Raw genomic sequence first — 23,598 nt, 5'->3', positions numbered from 1 at the left:
TAACCCATTATAGAGAATGGGCTCTAAAAACCCAGTTCACAAACATGCATAGGTCCTGATACCACTGCCAGCAGCATCCTCCCCCTCCCCTACCAACAGATCAAGCTACATAACTGTCACCTGCATTCAGAGGACCCATGAAGGTTCCCCACCTGTCAGCCCATAGTCCCTGAGCTCCTACTAGTTTGGGTCAGCTGTCTCGGTGGTTTTCCTCATCATGCTCTTGACCCCACCTTGTTCATATGATCCCTGCTCCCTCCCTTCCCCTGAATTCCAGGAGCTCAGCTCAGTGCTTGACTGTGAGTCACAGTTTCTGCTTCCATCAGTTACTGGATATAGGTTACATGATGACAATTAGGGTAGTCACTAATCTGATTTAAAGGGAAGAACCATTCGGACACACCCTCAATGATTGCTAGGAGTCTTAGCTGGGGTCATCCTATGGATTCCGGAGAATTTCTCTAGCACCAGATTTCTCCCTAACCCCCATAATGGCTCCTTCTATCAAGATATCTCTTTCATTGATCTACCCCTCCACTTCTCTCTGAACTCAGTCTTGATCCCTCATGTTCCCATCCTACATCACTTCCTTTCTATCCCCTTCTCCCAGTTTACCCAGGAGATCTTAACTATTTTCCCTCCCAAGGGCCCTCATGTGTGTCCCTCTTAGGGTCTCCTTTTTTACCTAGCTTCTCTGGAGTTGTGGATTGTAGCCTGGTCATCCTTTGCTTTACATCTAATACCCACTTATGAGTGAGTACATGCAGTATTTGTCTTTCTAGGTCTGGGTTATCTCAGGATGGTTTTTGTTGCTGCTGTTGTTGTTGTTCCATCCATTTACCTGCAAATTTCAAGATATTGGTTTTTTTTTTTTTTTTTGGTTTTTGTTTTTGTTTTGTTTTCCACTGTGTAATACTGCATTGTGTTAAGTGTATCACATTTTCTTTATCCATTCTTTGGTTGACAGGCATAAAAGTTTCTTCCAGTTTCTGGCTACAACAAATCATGCTGCTATGAACTTAGTTGAACAGATGTCTTTGTTGCATGGATGTGGATCTTATGGGTATATGCCTAAGAGTGGAATTGCTGGGTCCTGTGGTAGGCTGATTCCCAATTTTCTGAGAAACAGCCATATTAGTTTCCAAAGTGGCTGTATAAGTTTGTATGCCCACCAGCATTAGAGGAATGTTCCCTTACTCCATATCCTTTCCAGCATAAACTGTCATCAGTGTGTTTCTTATCTTAGCCATTCTGACAAGTGTAAGATAACATCTCAAAGTCAATTTGATTTACATTTCCCTGATGGCTAAGAATGTTGATCAATTTCTTAAATGTCTTTAGGCCACATGCATTTCCTCTGTTGAGATTTCTCTGTTTAGATCAGTGCCCCATTTTTAAATGGGATTATATGGTATTTTGGTGTCTCCTTTCTTGTGTTCTTTATATATTTTGGAGATCAGCCCTCTGTCAGATGTGAAGTTGGTGAAGATCTTTTTTCCATTCCGTAAGCTGCCATTTTGTCTTATTGACTGATCCTTTGCCTTACAGAAACTTCTATTTCAGGAGGTCCCATTTATTGAATGTTGCTCTCAGACTCTGTGCTACTGGTGTTATATTTAGGAAGTGGTTCCCTGTGTCCATGCATTCAAGGCTACTTCCCACTTTCTCTTCTATCAGTGTAACTGGATTTATGTTGAGGTCTTTTATCCACTTGGATCTGAGCTTTGTGCATGGGAATAGATGTGGGTCTATTTGTATTCTTCTGTGTGTCAACATTCAGTTATGCCAGCACCATTTGTTGAAAATGCTTTCTTTTTCCCATTGTATAATTTCAGCTTCTTTGTCAAAAATCTGGTGTTCAGAAGTGTGTGAATTAATATCAGTGTCTTCAATTCGGTTCCATTGGTCTACCTGTCTGTTTTTATACTAAAACCAAGCTGTTTTCATTACTCTAGCCTTACAGTAAAGCTTGAAGTCAAGGATGGTGATGCCTCCAGAAGTTCCTTTATTATACAGGATTGTTTTTGCTGTCTAGGTTTTTTGTTTGTTTGTTTGTTTTTCCACATTACTGAAGGTGTTTTTTCACTGTAGGAATTCCCTGGTGGAATTTTGGGGGTCACTTATGTATACTATCATATCATCTGTAAATAGTGGATGTTTGACTTCTTCCCTTCCAAATTATATCTCCTTGATCTTTTGTTGTCTTGTTGCCCTACCTAGAACTTTGAATATTATAATGAATAAATATGGAGAGAGTGGAAAGCCTTGTTTTGCTCCTGATTTTAGTGGTATTGCATTTAGTTTCTCTCCATTTAGTTTGATGTTGGCTGTTTTGTTATATATTGCCTTTATTATATTTAGGTATGTTTCTTGTATCCCTGTTCTCTCCAGACCCTTTGTCATGAAGGGGTGTTGAATTTTGTCAAAGACATTTTCAGCATCTAATGAGATGGTCGTGTGTTTCTTTTTTCTTTTGGTTTATTTACATGGTTGAATACATTGACAGATTTTTGTATGTTGAACCATCTGCATCTCTGGGATGAAGACTACTTGGTCATGGTGGATGAGTTTTTTTAATGTGTTCTTCGATTCAGTTTGCAAATATTTTGTTGAATATTTTTACATCAAGGTTCATGAAAGAGATTGGTTTTTTATTCTTTTTCTTAGTTGCATCTTTGTGTGGTTTGGGTATCATTGTAACTGTGGCCTCGTAAGAAAAGTTTGGCAATGTTCCCTAGTTGTGTGGAACAACTACAAGAGTAGTAGTATTAGCTCTTCTTTGAAATTCTTGTAGAATTCTGCACTGAAATCATATGGCCCTGGGCTCTTTTTGGTTAGGAGATATTGATGACTGCTTCTATTTCACTAGGGATTATGGGTCTATTTAAACTGTTTACCTGGTCTTGATTTAATTTTGATATGTGGTATCTATTCAGAAAATTGTCCATTTCCTTTCAATTTTCCAATTTTGTGGAGTAAAGGATTTCAAAGTATGATCCAACAATTCTATGGATTTCCTCCTTTTCATTTCTGATTTTGTTAATTTGGATATTCTCTCTCTGCCTTTTGGTTAGCTTGGTTTCTCAAAGAACAAACTCTTGGTTTTATTGATTCTTTGCATTGTTCTTTGTTTCTATTTTATTGATTTAAGCCCTCAGTTTGATAATTTCTGGTCATCTACTCCTTCTGGGTGAGTTTGCTTCTTTTTATTCTAGAGCTTTCAGGTGTGCTGTTAAGTCACTAGTGTGAGGTTTCTTCATGTTCTTTATGTAGGCGCTTAATGCTATGAACTTTCCTCTTAGCACTGCATTCATAGCGTCCCATAAGTTTGGGTGTGTTATGCTTTCATTGTCATTGAATTCTAGGAAGTCTTTAATTTCTTTCTCTATTTTTTCCTTGACACAATAATTATTTAATTGAGCATTGTTCAATTTCCATGAGTTTGTAGGCTTTCTGCAATTAGTACTATTGTTGAATTCTACCTTTAAACCATGGTGATCTGATAAGATACAGGAGATTATTCCAATGTTTCTGTATCTGTTGAAGTTGCTTTGCTACCAAGTATGTGGTCCATTTTAGAGATGGTTCCATGAGGCGTACTGAAAAGAAGGCATATGCTTTTGTGTTTGGGTGAAATGTTCTATAGATGTCTGTCAAATTCATCTGCCTCATAACATGTTAGTTCCCTTATGTCTCTGTTAATTTTCTTTCTGACAGACATGTCCAGTGGTGATAATGGGGTGTTGAAGTCTTCCACTATTAGAGTGTGGGGTATGATGTGGAATTTAAGCTTTAGTAATATTTCTTTTACAAGTGTGGGTGCCCTTGTATTTGGGGTGTGGATGTTTAGAATTGAGATTTCATCTTGATGGATTTTTCCTTGTGATAAACATGAAATTCCCTTCACCATCTCTTTTGATTAGTTTGAAGTCTAATTTGTTAGATATTAGGGATGCTACACTCACTTGTTTCTTAGGTCCATTTGATTGGAAAATCTTTTCCCAACCCTTTACCCTGAAGTAATGTCTGTCTTTGACCTTGAGGTGTGTTTCGTGTGTGTAGCAGAAAGATGGGTCCTGTCTTTGTAACCATTCAGCTAACCTGTGGCTTTTTATAAGTGAATTGAGACTGTTGTTATTAAGAGATATTAAAGACCAGTGGTTGATATATTTGATTTTGTTGGTGCTGGTGGTAGTGTTTGTGTGTTTCCCTTCTTTTGGGGTCTGCTTGTGTGAGGTTATCTGTTGCCTTTGTTTTTGTGGGTAGAGCTAACTTCCTTGGCTTGAAGTTTTTCTTCTAGTACTTTCTGTAGGGCTGGATTTGTGGACGGGTATTGTTTAAATCTGTTTCTGTCATGGAATATCTTGTTTTCTCCATCTATGATGACTGAAAGCTTTGCTGGGATGGCATCTGTCCCTTAGTGTCTGGCATCTGTCCAGGACCTTCTGGCTTTCAAAGTTTCCATTGAGAAGTTGGGTGCAATTTTGATAGGCCTACATTTATATGTTACTTGTCCTTCTGTTCTTTGCAGCTCTCAGTATTCTTTCTTTATTCTGTATGTTTAGTGTTTTGATTATTATATGGTGAGGGAATGTCTTGTTTTTTTTTGTTTTGTTTTTTTGTTTTCTTTTGTCCAGTGTATTTAGTGTTCTCTAGGCTTCTTGTAGTCCATAGGCATGTCCTTCTTTAGGTTGGGAAAGTTTTCTTCTGTGATTTTGTTGAATATAGTTTCTTTACCTTTGAGCTGGTATTCTTCTTCTCCTTATTATCTTAGGTTTGGTCTTTTCATGGTATCCCAGGTTTCCTGGACATTTTGTGTTATGAGTTTGTTGGCTTTAATGTTTTCCTTGCCCAATTAATTTATTTCCTCTACTCTATCTTCAATGCCTGAGATTCTCTCTTTTACCTCTTGAATTCTGTTGGTTATGCTTGCATCTGCAGTTCCTGTTCATTTACCCAGATTTTATATTTCCAAAATCCCCTAGGTTTATGTTTTCTTTATTGCCTCTATTTGAATTTTTAAGTCTTGGACTGTTATTCACTTATTTTGTTGGTTTTTCTTGGCTTTCTTTAAGGGATTTATTAATTTCTTCCAATTCTTTACTTGTCTTCTCCTCCATTCTTTAAGGGAAGTTTTCATTTCCACTTTAAGGGCTTCTATTATCTTCATAAAGTTATTTTTAAGGTCATTTTATTCTGCTTCATCTGTGTTGGGAAGTTCAGGTCTTGCCTTTGTAGAACCACTAGTTTCTAGTGCTGCCATATTGTTTTTTATGCTATTGAATGTGTTCTTAAACTTCTGGCTCTGGTGGTCGCTCTTCCTCAAGGTGCAGGTAGGGTCTGTGGATTCCTTGGTCACTGATGCAGTGGTAAATGGTTGGGTTGGGGTGGGGAGGATGCTGTAATCTGGCCCCTGGAGCTATGGTAAATGGAAGTGTCCCTGTGGGCTAGGGACTAGAAAGCAGGGCTATCCAGCTGGGAGCTCAGACACTCACCTCCGCCTCCAAGTGTAGATGCCTTTATTCATTAACCAATAAAAGAAACATATTTACAGAATGGCATCTCCCATCAATTATTTTTATTTATGAATGCTTGGCTTTATCTTATGCTTGTCCCACTAGCTCTTACAACTTACATTAAGCTGTTTCTTTTCATCTACATTTTGCCTCAGGGTTTTTTTTTTTTTTTTTTTTAACCTTTCTTTTATTCTGTATGTCCTACTCTGTGGCTGGCTGGCTGGCCCTGGCAATCTCAAATGGCCCTTAGTGTTAGCCATTCCTCCCTATACCCCCCCCCACCACCCTTACCTCTCTTCCCTACTCCTTTCCATTCAGTCCTCCTGTTCCATTCTCTACTATGTCTCTTCATAACCATATATTTTATTCCCCCTTCTTTGAGAGATCCTCCACCCCCTGCTAGACCCTTATTCTATCCCTAACCTTTGTGACTATATGGATTGTAGCATGCCTGTTGAATACATACCACATTTGTCTTTGGGGGGGGGGCCTGTTACCTCATTGGGGATTTTTTTCTGTCTCCATGTGTTTACCTGAGAAATTCCATGTTTTTTTTTTATTTAACATCTGAATAATATTCTATTGTGTAAAGATACATTTTCATTATCCATTGGACATCTAGGCTGTTTCCTATTTCTGGCTATTGTGAACAGAGCAGCAATGAGCATGGTTGAGCAAGTGTCTCTGTAGTAGGATGTAGAGTCCTATGGATATGTACCCAAGAGTGGTATAGCTAGATCTTGAGGCAGCTTGTTATTATCTTTTTGAGGAACAGCCATACTGATTTTCATAGTACATGCCAATATTTTTTAAAATTTGGGATTTCACATAAAGCCTGGTTTTCTGGCTAGTGTTCAAAAATTACTGAGACTTCATTGGCCCCTGACAGAGCTCAACTGAAACTACATCAGCCTCCCTCAGCTAATACAGCTTGCTCGCTCTCTCTCTCTCTCTCTCTCTCTCTCTCTCTTTCTCTCTCTCTCACTCTCTCTCTCTCTCTCCACCTGCTTAACCACAATATGCATTTTAGTGATGTTCTCTTATACCAAGTATTGGGAAAGTAATAATGGTCTTAACTCGAAATTACAGATCCTAGAAGACCAAATAAGAATCCGAGACCAGGCAGCCACAGGAACCAACTTTGCAGTCCAGGATCTAAGCATCAAACACCTTCAGGGAGTTGGAGACCTTCGAGGAAGAGTAGCTCGGTGAGTGGTGTGGGTAGCTAAGGGTGACCACCAGACACATTTGCCTATGGAATTTCTCTCAGAAGACTTCATATTTTAAAAGATAAGCGTCAATTTACATCGAGCTAAGTGAATGACCTGCATTTGAGAAACTGCCTCATAAAACTTTGAAAATCTGATGCCCACTCTCAATTCCACAAATTCTTACATAGAATGTCCAGTTTTATGCTGGTGGATGTGACCAGAGTCAACTGTTACACCAACTGTTAAAGCCAACAGTTACACCTGGAACACCCACATTATCACACAAAATCCCCAAATGTGTTATATTGAGAAATGAAGTATTTAAAGTGTGCAATGATTACATCCAATTAGCCAAACAGATGGAGTACTGTGTAATATCTTTTGCATGAGATGTTTAAATCAAGAATTAATAGTGTATGAATCGGGGTGGGGGGGAACCTCTAGATCAGAAATTAGGTAATGACAATGGCTGCCATGGCCTGCCTGACACATGAGAAATTACTCATGAGTACATTAGCATGGCTATCTTCCACCTCTACATCTTCTGCCAGATCTATTTCCCTGTTCCTTGCGTTTTCGACCTTCATCTTATTCTTTCCAAAATGTAAATTACAAAATGAGAATTAGGTGACTGACACTGAAGTCAAACTTCTCTTAGTCTGTGTATGCAGCTGTCACAGAATACCTGAAACTGGGTCTCACAATTTCAGAAGCTGGAATTCCATACTCCAGGACAGCAAGTTCTGTTGTCTTATGAGGGCTTCATCTTCCAAGGGGATAAGCAGTTCTCTTGTGTGGCAGAAACCTGGAAAGCTCCATGAGGGCCTTAACTTGGTTCATCTGGGAGGAGCTCCAGTGGTCTAACATCTGTCAGCTCCCTCACCTCCTAATCCTACCACCTGTCATGTAATTCTGCCATCTATCAGCTCCCTCACCTCCTAATTCTGGCACCTGTCAGATGTCTCACTTCCTAATTCTATCACACTGACAGCACTTAGATTTGGGAGGATACAGAACTAAACCAGAGAATTCTAGGATATCTATTCTGTCCCTTCCCAGGAATGGTGGCACACACCTTTAATCCCAGAACTCTGTAAGAAGAAGCAGGAGAAGCTCCATGAGTTCAAGGACAGCCTGTTCTACATAGTGAGATTCATGACATTTAGGGTTACAATCTCAAAACAACCAAAATCAAAACCAGCAACTCATTCAAATCATACATCCTTTACCATATGCCAAGCTAAGATTCAGCAGCACAGTCCCCTCTCAGTAGCTCTTCACTGTCCACCTGGCAAAACTTCCTCTACCAGCACCTTGCCCTCAATGAGGATAATACAGTCCTGAAAGCCTGGTGTGTTGTGACAATGTTCAAACCAGACTGCACAGAAGAGGTGGATCCAAAGAGTCAATACTCAGGATGAGATTTTGAAAGATTTGTAATAATGCACTCTGAAAGGTGGAAAAGATACTTCACACAGCAGGAGAATGTGTGGAAAGATGAAAGGGGAGGTCTGCTGAAGCCTGTTCCAAGGCCTGCCCAAGAGAAGAGTACTCTGGTCATGATATTCTGCGGTATGCATTCAAGAAAAGATGACAGAGAATACTAAAGAAACAACCAAAGTTGAAAAATGAAGGACCTCATGGGCTGGAGTAAAGAGTTTGAACTTTGTGTAGAAGGTTGTCAACAGCCATAGAGGATTTTAGTGAGGGGATGATGTATTTGGTAGAATTCTAATAAAATCTAAATATCTAATATAGAAAGAGGGCAAGGGGGAGAGAGAGAAAAAGAGAGAGAGAGAGAGAGAGAGAGAGAGAGAGAGAGAGAGAGAGAGAGAGAACTAAGAGTAAATGAAAGTTGCATGAACTTGTGTGTTGGCCAAAGGCAGCATTAAATATACAATTAAGTAACTTTTCTCTTTAGAAGATGAACCCACTAGGATGAAGCTTTTCAAGAAGTCTTGGAGTTGTAAATCACAAGAGCATGTGGAAATTGCCTTAGGAAGCTTAGTTACACCACTTGAGAGTCTCTACATCATAAGCAGAGATTATGCCACAGAGTTCTCTAAAGACATCCAGCTTTGTCTCTGGAGAGAATTAGGAAAGGCAAGGAGAGGCAGAGCCAGTTCCACTGTACAGTGACAACCCTCACCTGTGGGAGACACCTCATTAACATCCACGAGTGCCTGAAACATCTAGTGCTCACCCTATATTCACTGTAATTTTTATTCGTTATTTACTCTATGGTAAAGTTTGGCTTAATAAACTAAGCCCAAGAGAGACTAAAAACAAAATTTAAATTATAACAGTATACTTTAACAAAGTTACATGAATGTGAAATGTTCCTGAAAAGAACAGGGAAATACCTATCATATTTGAATTAAAGAAAAGTTGTTTTAGCAAAGCCACCTTCCATGGGTGACAAGGAGATGGGTGCCACTGGAAGAGTGCAGGCCTTCCCACAGGTGACAGGGAGGCAGAAGACATACACATCACAAGAATGAGATGCACCTGAGCCCTTCTAGTCAGATAACGAATACAAGAAAAATACTGTCTTAAACCGTTCTTCTTCAAATGTGAAAGCAGACAGCCTTCTTTAAACACTTAAGTATTTGAATGTACTTAAGCTCATCTGTTAAAATCAGAAAAACAAAATCTGGCCAAACAGGAAATAAATTAAAATTAAAAGAATTGGGGGGATCCAACCTATTATGCCTAATTTTGTTGACTCCTCATGGGAGCCCCTACCTAGGGGGAGGAACGGACTGGGGGTGGGCTGGGGGGGGGAGACAAGGGGAGTTGGAGGAGGGATGGGAGGGAGAACTGTGGTTGGAATGTAAAATGAAATTTAAAATAATAAATAAATTATAAAAAAAGAATTGGGGAAGCATAAAATGTCTACAAAGGAATGTAAAACATAAATCCAATAACTATAAAATTTCAGTTATAGAACACAATTCAAGTATCATACAATTTGACATTTAAAAAAGAGAACAATATTTATAAAAATGCTGATGGGGCAGATATGTACATTTATTTCATCTAGTTTTTGTTTTGCTTTTGTTTTGTTTTTAGGGGTTGATGTAGAGGCAATAGACATGCTCCACAATTGAGATGGCAGATGTAAAAAGCCAGGAATTCCAGTCCATTGTGGCTTTTGAAGTAATTTATTTCAGAAATAAATATTTCCTGTAGTACAGAAGTACACAGCCAGCCCTTATATCTGTAGGCTCTACATCTACAAAGTCAACCAGCCTCAGAAATCATGGTGTATAATGAGCATGTTTTATTATCAGACACAAAACCACCCCAGAGAAAGGTAAACATAAAGAGCAGTCCTTGGGAATAAAGAGCACAGCTCTTGAAAGCTGTTTGTCAGTCCTGACTTCAACATACACGGGGCTAGATTTTGTGGGGCAACTCTCAGACAAGTGAATGAAGCTGCCAACTTCATGTCCATGCCCCCACAGTGCCAAGTACTGTCTAAATAATTCATACTCATCGCCGCTTCCCGGCCTTAACTTTGGGAAGTAATACCTTAGGAGAGCCACTTAAGAAGGTTGAAGACATATGCACACATCTGCCCATGAATAGTGTGCTGTAAAAATCATGCAACTGTGTATGCAATGACTTTAGCATCACTGGCCCCTGAACTCCTTTCTTTTCAATGTAGAAAATCAAAACTCATTAGCATGAAGAAATTCATCCCAGATCACAAACCTAAGAAGTAGCAGAGCGTGGACTCAAAGCCTGGTCTATTTAACACAGCTTCTTAGTCAACAGCCTCCATTGTGCACACCAGCTGTCACAGAGAGTGGCAAGAAAGGAGAGGGTGGCAGGCGGGGACAGAAAGTAATGTAAGTGGCAGCAGCTCCTGTCTAATCTTGGGGAGGTGTGGTCCCCACATGGATTCACCTAAAGACATTCTAACAAATCAACAGCAGAGTAGCCACTGCGACAGTTACAGTTTCATGCACAAATGTGTACAGCACTTTTGACCATGAGGTAGGAGCCTATCATACTGTTCACACTCAATCAGACTGACTCCTATTTTGCCTCATCCACAGCCTCCTGTCTCCCAAACACAGCCTCCCTTCACAAAGTGCTAGGAAAGATTACTGTCTTAATTCACCATTGGTTCCAAAGTCTTAAAAAAAAATCAGTTGTTGTGGAGCTTACAAAATATTAGTAGTCCTAAGATATTTGTGTTACTTGCATGACAAAATGAAATTATGGTTTCTAACTATTATTTGATGACAATCAAAAACAGTTGCTTTATAGAATTACTGTTCAAGGATGCTCTGACACCTGCCCCTTATTGGAGCCTAAGTTTTCTTCAGTGCTGTGTCTTTATCTCTCATTCATAAACGCGCAACAGCTGAAACTGATCCTCAATGAGAAAGCAGTGTCTCCCAGAGAATCATGGGAAAGAGTAGAGGAACCAGTGGTTCTGTGTTATTCCCCTGCCATACACTCACCAGACTCTATCCTAAAACACCCAGAGTTGCCTAAGGACTGGGTGTCATTTGGGTGTCACTGTGAATTGCCTTTGTCCTACCAACACTAATTTGAGACCAGTGCAGGAAGAGAGAAGATTTTTTAGAAGCTAACAGAATTGGACATTATTTTTTTTTTTTAAGACAGAGTAGAACAACATTTGGTTTGATTGAGACATTTTTTTTCTAGCCCAAGAAAATTTCACATTTGGCTGCTGAGACAAAAAAAGTGGATTCAAAATGTGACAAAGAAGAAGAAAAATTAGCAGAATTTCCTAACTCAAGGCAAATGAGTATATCACCCAAACACCAAAATCTGAAAGAAAAAGAAAAAGAAAACAACAATAAAACAAATGATCAAAAACACTCAGCTAGGCATGCTGATATATGCCTTTAATTCTAGCACTCCAGAAGGAAGGCAACTGTATCTCTATGATTTCAGGCCCAGCCCGGTCTACATAGTAAGCTCCAGACCGTCCAGAGGTACACAGTAAGACCTTGTCCTAAATAAAGAGAAGAAAATTCCCTACAACTGAAATGTAACATTTCCTCCCAGTCAGTGTAGTGCTCCCTAGTACCTCCGTGTTGTGGCCAGACCAGTATGATCACGCTAGCTGCTCTCAGTCTCTGCATGCCCCATCCCACCCCACACCCCCACATCTACCAGCACAGAGAAATTTGGTCGTGTGCATGCCTATATCCTACTGTACAGTATACATACAATATTGTGAGCCTGCTGATCTCACACAGATTTCCGTCTTGACACCAGATGTGATTCAAGCATTGTGAAGCTTTCTGGAGACATCCAGTTCATCAGGCATGAGTACCGAAAAGTTGAGAAATCAATTCAAGAACTCTTTTCTGCCCTAGAAACTGTTTCCAAGAACTTGGATGTAAAGGTAACTGGAAAGACATGGGATTTGTAGAACAGTAAAAGTTACTACTAGCAGGACGGTGATAGATAGCTCATCAAAAGGGCTAGACAGAAAAGAGAACCCTTTACTTCCAAGGGATTTAATTTGAAGACCATTTGTATACATTATGAGTTAAGTCAGTGAACCAACAAATATTTAAGGAGTGCTGTCTCTGTCCCAAGACACACTCTCCCTGTGAGTACTGGCTGTTTCCATCATGGCTGGTATTTGTTAACTTCCTGGCATCCTTCAACACTGTGGAGCTCAGGAATATACACAAAAGGAGTTCCCATGGAAACTGACATTACTGAAAGTCCACCATTAGTGGCATCCATAATGTTACATATCTATTTAAACTCTGCAGTGGGTTATAGCTTTTATGGAAAGTATTAATACCCTTGGACCTGAAACATAGACAGTTTCTTCAGCAGATCTGCTTATTGCCTGGGATTTCTGACTCACCCATTATGCCCACTGATACTAAGAAACCTGTAAATCGATAGTTGACTGTAGATTTGTCGGTGTCCAGTCAGTAGGAGACATGTTCATTCTCATTTCCTAGGTAAACTGTGGCTGCAGAGTGGGGTTCTCGCTGATGCTTGTGTCAGTCCAGTCCCTTTGAGAAGCAAACACAATGAAAGAATTAGCCGAACAAGAGACTCACTAAGAGGATATCCATGAGGAACAGTGGAGACAGAGCTGGATGAGACAGGAAAAAAGAAACCTGACTCCTGTGAAATAGACAGGGAGGGAAGACTCAGAAGGGATGCCATAAAGAACACCTCATCAAGTTCTTTGAATGGAATGGCACTCAGATGGCTGGGACCAGGGTGTGGGAAGGGATGCTCAGAGTACATGCAACACTGCTGTTCTTGAGCCCAGCAATCAAAGCTTGGGCCGAGCATGCCCCTTGTAGTAGCTGTCGGGGGCACGTGAAACACTAGAATTAACACAGTTTCTCCACTCAAGTGGCAAGGCTTTGGTTCCATCATATGTACTCTGGCTACTAATTTCCACTTAGCAGAGGGAATACATGTAGCCTCTTCTTTCCTTGCATTTGGTGAGGTTAATATTTCCCTTCATGTCACTTGCAAATGTTCACTGGAGATGTGACAAGAGCTGTAGTTTCGTTCTCTATGGCTGGGATTTGTTTAGGTACAATTATGTGTAGTCACTATACATTTGTTTTTAATCTAGTTCTTGTACTTACAGGGATTTCCTCGAAGCTTCTGGAACTTTTTCTTTCCCATCTCATATGCCTTGAGTCATATCAGATGTTATTCCTTTTTATTTTATTTTATTTTTTGGTTTTTCAAGACAGGGTTTCTCTGTATTGATTTGGAGCCTTTCCTGGCCTCGAACTCACAGAGATCTGCCTGCCTCTGCCACCCAAGTGCTGGGATTAAAGGTGTTTACCAGCAATGCCTGACTCAGAAGTTATTTCTTGTGGTCAAGTTAGAATACTATCTGGAAATCATGGAGGTCAAATCTCATGTCCATGATGTGTGTTTCCTTTGAAGCCTGGCTGTGCATACAACCATTTATGCACAAACTATCTGAGCACTTACACATTGCCAATTAAGAATCTGAGCTTTAACATTGGCCATTAGGCTGATGATACAGTGTGAGAATGCATAGATGGTGACTAGGGAGAGAAGAAGTAAAGAAATAACAAAATTGAACTGTCAATAGTAAGTTTTTGTTATGTCATCAGGTAGTCTATTACCTAAAGAACGTTGCAGACAACAAAAACAGTAATGTGGAATACTTCCTATTATTATTTCCAGGAGAATGGTGTGACTATAATTTTGAATAATTTTCTTTTATTGGAAATAAATTCTTTTCTCATGCCATACATTCCAACCATAGTTTTCCTTCCCTCCATTCCTCATAGTTCCCCACTGTCTCCTCTCCTCTGTCCAGATCTATTCCTCTTCAGACAAGAGATGACAGCCAACAGAACAAAACACAATACAGTAAGACAAGGCAAAAGCTGAACACAGCAACCGAATAGGAGGAAAACAGTCACAAGAACAAAAGAGTCAGAGATACGCCCACTCCCACATTTAGGAATTCTGCAAAAATCCAAGCTAACAGTCATAACATATACGCAGAGGACCTGGTGCAGACCCACAGAGGCTTCTTGCTTGCCCCTTCAGTCTCTGTGAGTCGGTGTGAGCCCTGCTTTGTTGATTATGTGTGCCATGTTCTCCTGGAGTCTTCTGTTCCTTCTGACTCCTACAGACTTTTCTGATCTCTGGGGGAAGGACCTAATGGAGACCTCCAATTTAGATTCTCTCTCCACATAATGTCTAACTGTGGGTCTCTGTCCCCATCTTCTGCTAGAGGGAGCTTCTCTGATGACAACTGGACAAGGCACTGTTAAGGCACTGATCTTATGAATATAGCAAACTATCATTGGCAATAATTTAATTGATTTGGGAGCTGTTGTGTTTGGTTGTATTCTATCCTAGGTCTCTGGACTATCCAGTCTTCTGGATCCTGGCCATCCTGTCAGTATAGGAACACAGATTCCCTCTTGTAGTGTGGGCCTCAAGTTAAATCAAACATTGGTTGGTCATTCCCAGAAATCCTGTGCCACCATTGCCCCAACATACAAGCAGGATAGGTTGTAGGTGGAGAGTTTTGTGGCTTCCTTGGTGTCAGGTTTCTCTTTCCAGACCCTGCAGAGTGGCTTCACACCAAACAGAGCAGAGGATCAGGTTCCCAGCCCCCACCAGCTGGACTTCTCTACTTTCAGTGAGTTGTGTGGATATTGTCCTCAGCAATGGGGTCCTACTGTCAGTTTTCAGAGATTAACCTTCTGTCTTAGCATCAACCTGGGTTGTTTAGGGATCTCCGCTGGACCTTCTCAACCAACAACTCTAATGAATATTACTTAGTCCCACCACTGGAAGCCTTGCTTAGCTACAAAAGATGGCCAGTTCAGATTCCATATCCTCCATTACTATGAGTCCTTTCTAGGGTCACCCTCGTACATTCCAAGATGTTTACACTACAATAGCTTTCCACATAAGACCCCAAATGTTCCCCAATTCTAGTGTCCCTCCCAACCTGATCCCTCCCACTCCTGTCCCTACCCACCCTCAGAATCTTCCCAAGGAGATCCATACTTCCACCCTATAGCCCTCCTCTTTACCTAACCACTCTGGGTCTGGATTGTAGCTTGACTATCATTTATTTGATAGCTAATTTGCACATATAAGTGAATAAATACATAGATTTTTTTGTAGTAGCATCCATTTGCCTGAAAATTTCATGTTGTCATTTTTAACAGCTGAGTAATACTCCATTGTGTAAATGTACCACATTTTAAAATCCATTCTTTGGTTGAGGAACACCTAGGTAGTTTCCAGTTTCTGGCTATTATGAATAAAGCTGCCATGAACATAGTTGAGCAAGTGTCCTTATGGTAGAATGGGGTGTGGAATGGGTATACCCAAGAGTTATAACTGAGTCTTAAGGTGGATCAGTTCCAAATTTTCTGAAGAACCACCATATTGATTTTCATAGTGGCTCTATAACTTTGCACCAACAATGGAGGAATTTATCCCTTGCTCCAAATCTTGCCAGCATGAGATGTCACTCGTTTTTAATCTTAGCCCTTCTGGCAGGTATAAAATGGAACCTCAAAGAAGTATTGCTTTGCTATTGCTTTACTTTTCCTTGATGGCTAAAGAACTTGAACATTTCATTAAGTATTTCTCAGGCATGAACTCCCTTTATTGAGAACTTTCTTTTTAGATTGGATTATTTGGTTTTTTTTAATATCTAGTTTCTTGAGTTCTTTATATATATTGGGTATTAGCCCTTTATCAGATGTGGAATTGATAAAAAAAAAATCTTTTCCCATTCTATAGTCTGCCACTTTGTCCATTTGACATGTCCTTTGCCTTACAGAAGTGTTTTAGCTTCATGAGGTTCCATGTATTAGTTGTTGATCTTAGTGCCTGTGTTAACAGTGTTCCATTCAGGAATCTTATCCTGTGCCAATGAGTTCAAGCTATTCTATACTTTTTTTCTATCAGATTCAGTGTATCTGTTTTTTATGTTTATGTTGTTGACTGTCTGAACTTTAGTTCTGTGTAGGGTGATAAGTATGGGTCTATTTGCATTCTTCTTCATGCAGACACCCAGTTTGACCAGAACCATTTATTGAAGATGCTTTCTTTTTCCACTGTGTATTTCTGGCTTCTTTATAAAAAAGAATTCAGGTACCCATAGGTGTTTACATTTATAGCTGGGTCTTCAACTTCATTGTATTGATCGACATATCTGTTTTTATGCCATATGGTGTTTATTACTACAGCTCTGTAATGGAGCTTGAAATCAGGGTTGGTTATATCTCTGGAAGTTCTTTCATTGTTCAAGATTTTCTAAACTATCCTGGGTTTTTTGTTGTTTCTTTATGAAGTTGAGTATTGTTCTTTCAAGGTCTATAAAGAATTGTGTTGGAATTTTGATAGGGATTGCATTGAATCTGTAGATTGTTTTTGGTAGGATGGACATTTTTACTATATTGATCCTACTGATGCATGAGAAATCTTTCTTCTTTCAAAGGCTTGAGAGTCTTGTCATACAGGTCTTTAACTTGGTTAGAGTTACCCCCAAGATATATTATTGGCTATTATGAAAGGTGTTGTTTACCTGATTTCTTTCTCAGTCCCTTTGCCATTTGTATATAAGAGGGCAACTGATTTTGTCAGTTAATCTTGTATCCAACCAGTTCACTGAAGGTGTTTATCAGCTGTAGGAGTTTTCCTGGGAGACTCTTTGGGGTCATTTACCTGAACTATCATATCATCTGTAAATAAGGATACTTTGATTTCTTTCTTTCCAATTTTTACCCCTTTGATCTCCTTCAATCGTCTTATTGCTCTAGCTAAAACTTCAAGTACTACATTGAACAGATATGGAGAGAGTGGACAGCCTTGTCTTGCTCCTGATTTTATTGGAATTTCTTTGAGTTTTCATTTGATGTTGGCTATTGACTTTCTGTAAACTTTTTATTATGTTTAGGTATATCCCTTGAATCCCTATTCTCTCCAGGACTTTTATAATGAAAGGGTGTTAGATTTTGTCAAAGGCTTTCCAGCATCTAATGAGATGATCATGTGGTTTTGTCTTTCAATTCATTTATATTGTGGATTACATTGGCAGGGTTTCATATGTTGAACCAACTTGATCATGCATGATTTTTTGTGTGTTCTTGGATTTTGTTTGCAAGTATTTTATTGAGTATTTTTATATCTATGTCCATAAGAAAAGTTGGTTTCTAATTCTTTCTTCATTGTGTCTTTATGTGATTTAAGTATCAGGTTAACTGTATTATTACAAAATGAATTAGGCAATGTTCCTTCTGGTTCTATTTTCGGGAATAATTTGAAGAATACTGGTGTTAACTCTTCCTTGAATGTATGCTAGAATTCTGTGCACATACCATCTGGACCTAGGCTTTTGGGGGGTTGGAAGACTTTTAATGACAGCTTCTATTTCTCTAGAGGTTATAGGTCTATTTACATTGTTTATCTGATCTTGTTTTAACTTTGGTAAGTGGTACCTATTGAGAAAATTATCCATTTCTTTTGAAGGAGTACAGGTTTTTAAAGCATGTCCTTATGATTCTGTGGATTCCCTCATGTCTATTGTTCTTTTCTGATTTTAATTTGGATATTCTCTCTGGGTCTTTTAGTTAGTTTGGATATGGGTTGTCTATCTTGTTGATTTTCTCTAAGAAGCAATTTTTGTTTCATTGATTCTTTGTACTGTTTCCTTTGTTTCTACTTTATTGATTCAACTCTCAATTTGATAATTTCATTCACTCCTCTTGGGTGTGCTTTTGGGTGTGCTATTGAGTTACTAGTATAAGATCTCTCCAGTTTTCTTATGTAGGCACTTACTGTGTCCCATAAGTTTGGGTACATTCTGTATTCATTTTCATTGAATTCTGGAAAGTATTTCTGTTTTGACCCATTTTTCATTCAGTAGTGAATTGTTCAGTTTCTATGGATTTGTAAGCTTTCTGTTGTTTCTGTTGTTGATGATATCCAGTTTTAATCTATGTGGTCTGACAGGATGCAGGATATTTCAATTTTCTTGTGTCTATTAAGACTTGCTTTGTATGTGTGGTCAGTTTGGGGGGGACATTCTGTGAGGTGCTGAGAAGGTATATTCTTTTGTGTTGGATGGAATGTTCCATAAATATCTGTTAAGTTAATTTGGTATATAACATCAGTTAGAGCTGGTATTTCTCTGATTAGGTTTTGTGTGGGTGATCTACCTGCCCATTGGTGAGAATGGGGTATAAAAGTTTACCACTATCAGTGTGTGAGGGTCAGTGTGTGGTTTAAGCTGTAGTAGTGTTTCTTTTACAAAGAAACATGCCCTTGTATTTGGGGCATAGATGTTAAGAATTGAAATATCATCTTGGATGGTTCCTTTGATGAATATATAGTATCCTTCTCCACCTCTTTTGATAATTTTGGTTTGTTAGATATTTAAATAGCTACACCAACTTGCTTCTTAGGTCCATTTGCTTGGAATATCTTTTTCTAATCCTTTACCCTGAGGTAATGTTTGTCCTTGATGTTGAGGTGGGTTTCTTGTATATAGCAAATGAATAGCCATGTTTTTTAATCTGTTAATCTTAGTATTTTAACTAGGGAATTGAGACCAAGAGATATCAATGAGCAATGATTATTGATTTCAGTTATTTTTTTTTTTTTTTTTTTTGGTGTTGTCATTGGTGGTGGTGGTGGTGGTGGTACTGGTGTGTGTGTGTGTGTGTGTGTGTGTGTGTGTGTGTGTGTGTGTGTTTCCCTTCTTTTGGTTTTGTTGATATGAGATTATTTATTTTCTGTGTTTTCATGTATGTAATCTCCTTGGTTTTTCCTTATAGCACCTTCTGTAGGACTGGGTTTGTAGCTAGATATTGTTCAAGTTTGACTTTCTTATGGAATATCTTATCTTCTCCACTTATAGTGATTAAAAGTTTTGTTGAGTACAGTAGTCTGGGCTGGCATTTTTTAAAGTCTTCAACATATCTACCCAAGCCTTCTGGCTTTTATAGTCTACACTGAAAAGCCAGATGAAATACTAATAGGTCTGCCTTTATATGTTACTTGGTCTTTTTCCTTTGCAGCTTCTAATAGTCTTTCTTTGTTCTGTATACTTAGAATTTTTATTAGTTGTGGTAAAGGGACTTTCTTTGCTACTCCAATCTATTTAGTATTGTGTATGCTTCTTTTATAGGCATCTCTTTCTTTGGGTTAGGAAATGTCTCTTCTATGATTTTGTTGAAAATATTTTCTGGGTCTTTGAGATGGGGTTCTTCTCCTTCCTCTGTTCCCACATTTCCTGGATATTTTGTGTCAGGAATTTTTTAAATTCAATATTTTCTTTGACTGATATACACATTTTTTTCTATTATTTCTTCAATGCCTGACATTGTCACTTTCATCTCTTATGGTCTGTTGATGAAGCTTGCCTCTGTGGTTCCTGTTCATATTCCGAAATTTTTTATTTCCAGGATTCCGTGTTTGTTTTTTCTTGATTTTTTAAAAAGATATTTATTCATTTCCTCCAAATGTTTGTGTTTTCCTAGATTTCTTTAAGGGGGTCTATTTGTTTCCTCTTTAAGGACCTCTATTATCTTGGTAAATACAATCTTGGTAAAAGCCATCATAGTTGGTTTTAAGGTCTTTTTTCCCATGCTTCAGCTTTGTTGGTATTTTCAGGGCCTCCTATGGTGAGATAGCTGGACTCTGGTGAGACATACTGCCCTGGCTGTTATTGATTGTGTTCTTACAATGGTGTGTAGGCATCCGGCTTTGGAGTGATCATAGGTCTAGGTGTTGACTTCTGGGTTTGTCTTGGTTGGGTGAGAGTTTTATTCCTTGGCTTCTGTTTCCTCTAGACTTTCAGAGTGTTGTACCTGTTCTACTTGTCTGCTTCACTGGTATTTTTACAGGATAGTGGAGGTGGAAAAGGGGTTATGGAGAAGTTTGCTAGTATTGGAGGCTGTGGGGAAGGGAAGGCTGTGGAGAGATGGTCTGAGGACTCTACACAGGGCATGAACAGGGGAAAAGAGAAGCTGCCCCTGATGTTCTGTTCCAGTACAGGGGGCGACCCTGAGAATTGGGTCTGGGATACCAGAGAAGTGGGAAGGGCTGAGGATGGCCTACTTGGTCATCTGATTGGGAAGGGAATGTCTACCTGAGTTGGTGGCTGGGACACAGCAGGAGATGGGAAGGGCAGGGGGGAGATGGTCTCCGGGATCCATATGAGGCATGGGGGATGGTGGGGGAGCTGCAGCTGGTGTTCTATTGAAGTGCTAGGGCCTACCCTGAGAATTGGTCTGGGGTAACAAAGGTGGGAAGGTCTGCAGGCAGCTATACTGGTCTGGTAGGTGAATACTTTTCTAATGCAGGTCTGTTCTAGGCTTCTCTAGAAAGAAATGGTGTGTGTGTGTGTGTGTGTGTGTGTGTGTGTGTGTGTGTGTGTACATGCATGCATACACGCATGCTGGTGGCTTTGTTCACACATACAGACATCTTGTACATCCCTTAGGTAACGCAGCTCTTGGGAAAGATGGAAGCATCTACTTCTGAGCACACCTCAAACTTAAAGATGGTCCAGGGAGATTATCAGCATGAAATGAACCTCCTGGAATTCAAGTAAGTAAATGGGTGATTCTTAATTCTGTTCAATGAATTTCAAAGAGTTTTGCATAGAGAAAAAACTGACCATAAATAAAACCTATTCCAGGAATTTGAGCCTGTACAGGAAACAAAGCAGCAAATTGTTAGGGTCCGTGAGAAGTCCCCAAAAGACCACCAGTGATGACATAATCAGAAAGAGCATTGATTATGCCACATGCATGTGGAGTTGCATACCCTTTCGAAATGATGAGCCCAAGAGGAACTTGTAAGCTCCTTTTAAGCACAGCTACCGTAATTTTAAAAGCAGTGTGACCACTCTACTTAGGATTGGCTTACAGAAGTAGTAACCGTATTAGTACATTTCTAATTGATTAGGTCTAGCAGGGGTGGGCTATGGCTATAGTTTCCCCATTCTTGGGCAAGTCTGGACAAGTCCCAGGCTTTGTCCTTATTTGGTCATCACCTGGGTGTATAGGGGGAAGGGTGTTAGCCTGGCCCTCTCACAAATCAACTTAGCAGACACCCCACACTACGGTAAATTATACAGTGTTCATAAGAGAATAAATGTAATTTTTAATTTTAACATTATTTAGATTTCTAAAATTTTAAACCATTACATTGATCTATTTACGGAGGTGTGCATGACAATCATAGGGTTGGTTCTCTCCTTCCATCATATTCGTCCCAGGGGTGAAATTGAGTCATCAGGCTTGGTGCCAAGCACCTTTACCCACTGAGTCATCTCACCAGTCCATGAATATTAATTTTTGGGGTTTTTTGCATATCAGCTGATATGCAAGACTTACTCTAACACTTCCTATAGTGTAATTTTAATTTAGTGCCAATTTTACATTAAAATATATCAATGTAATGTTCTATTGGACACAAATTAATTAACAAAGATTATCTGATGCACTTTAGAACAGTTTTGGTTTATTTAAGCTTCCTCTGTGGCTATGCAGTCACTGAGTTACTTTACCCTTTCTGAAACTGGTCTTTAACCCTCCCAAACTGAACTTTCCCCTACTTGAAAAATAAAGATGATTAAACAAATCTTTGGATGTCCAACATCATTCTCAAGGCATGCTCATTTCTTGTTTAAATGATCATTGTGTGTCAGGAATACAGCACAAAGGAAAATTATAGCTGTTATCATCCGGGCACACCTTGGTCCCACCCCTTGGGAACCTGGCACAGTACATCACTCCTCTGCATCTGGCAAGCAGGACCCTGTCTCTGTGTAGGCTCAAAGGTCCCTTTAAGAGAGAAAAAGCTCTACCCACTCTCAATATCATTCCAATGTTTCTCTGAGGAGGCAGGTCTCTGCTCTCTCTGTCTCTTTTTCTCTTTCTCTCTTTCTCTCTTCCTTTCCCTTTCCCCAATAAAGCTTCCCAAGTAACCTCTGTCTGCCTGTGTGTTTGTCCCACCACGGGATCAGCCAAGGTCCCCCTTGCTCCACATATAATACTAGTTATTTGCATACTATGATTTTACAGTTCTTTATACCTTGTTCTTTTCCCTCTCTGTCCCAGACCACCTGGGAAATACCATGCTTTCTCCATTCTCCACATGTCTCCTATATTTCCACTGACCACAGTGGTACCTCAAGGTCATGAAGCTAACAAACTACAGTAGGCACAATGTGAATGTACCTTACTTTTGTCATGTTAACATGGAAAATATATGGACCCTAAAAAATTATGTCTTTTCATGTGCATGCTCTTCATGTCTGACTTTTCTTTTCTGTGATTGGCCTATTATTTGTCAAATTTTGCATCAAAATTTTAAAATCATTTTCTTAGGACTTGTAGGGTTCTTTCCCATTAGGGCTCTTAACCTTTTGGCTGTGGTGTATGCCACAGATGCTTTTGAGTAAATGCAAAATAAAGTGGGCAAACCAGTTAAGGCACCTCTGCTTTGACCTGGAATAGGAGGCTTTAACATCTATCAGAGCTGCTTCTAAACACCAGTAAGCACCTCTGCAACTCCCCAAAAATATGCAGTTCACCGCTGATATCAAAATGTTGAGACATAAATGTACGTTTTGAGTGAATTATGTGAGGAATTTGCTTTTCTCTCTTTAAAGGAAGCACTGTCTCTGAACAAAGAATGTGTCTTCAATAAAAACATTTTAGTCACCTTAAGGCTAAATTTAAACAAGCAATTTCACATTTAGAGACTGTAACACATTTTTCTGTCAATTAAACATATTTTAATTGAACTCAGAAGCCTCCATGCTGTGTGTGGGCTTCCCAGTGATGCCTATCATGTCGTCACCTATCACTAGACCTAACAAGAGACACGTACACTAGAGTTCTCCCCAGAGTCACCTCCTTCCTGAGGCAGCTTAGTCAGCTGTTCAGCTAAGTAATATCCTAGGTAAGCAATTCAATACTTCTATAGCAAGAACCTGCCCATCATGAAAAGCAGCCATCTTTTAATAAGGGCTTGGCAAGGGCAGCCCATGCCAATTAATCTCTGAGTAGTTCTCACTGCTTAACAGATAGTGATTTGTGAAAATAAAAGGCTATTAGGTAAGTAACGTAAAAGCATAAAGTCCAGTCTTGTCACCAATGGTATCATGGTAGAAAACAGAAACTATATGATACCCATCTTCGACAGGACTATATGATACCCATCTTCGTATACTTAGCACGCCACATATTCAAACACAAATGGAAGCCAATGAATGAATGGGTGAGCTTTGAGAATTATATGTGTAACTTATCCTAGACACATGCAGGTAGGAAGAAAGCATAGGTAACTGAAAAGCTAAACACAGG

General features: G+C 39.4%; 1 protein-coding gene across 1 annotated transcript in view; it reads left to right on the top strand.

Moving 5' to 3' along the window:
• The window catches only part of Fam81b (family with sequence similarity 81 member B), a 66,656-nt gene that overhangs the window by 22,303 nt on the left and 20,755 nt on the right, over positions 1-23,598 (top strand). The window contains exons 4-6 of the mRNA XM_051182819.1: positions 6,606-6,724; positions 11,990-12,119; positions 20,724-20,830. Coding sequence (XP_051038776.1) covers positions 6,606-6,724; positions 11,990-12,119; positions 20,724-20,830 — 356 coding nt within the window. The remainder of the gene's footprint in view (positions 1-6,605; positions 6,725-11,989; positions 12,120-20,723; positions 20,831-23,598) is intronic.

The sequence above is a fragment of the Phodopus roborovskii genome, unplaced genomic scaffold, assembly GCF_943737965.1.
Source record: "Phodopus roborovskii unplaced genomic scaffold, PHOROB, whole genome shotgun sequence".
Classification (NCBI taxonomy): Eukaryota; Metazoa; Chordata; class Mammalia; order Rodentia; family Cricetidae; genus Phodopus; species Phodopus roborovskii.
The sequence above is the reverse complement of the archived record's forward strand: the minus strand, read 5'-3'. Positions and strand labels throughout refer to the sequence as shown.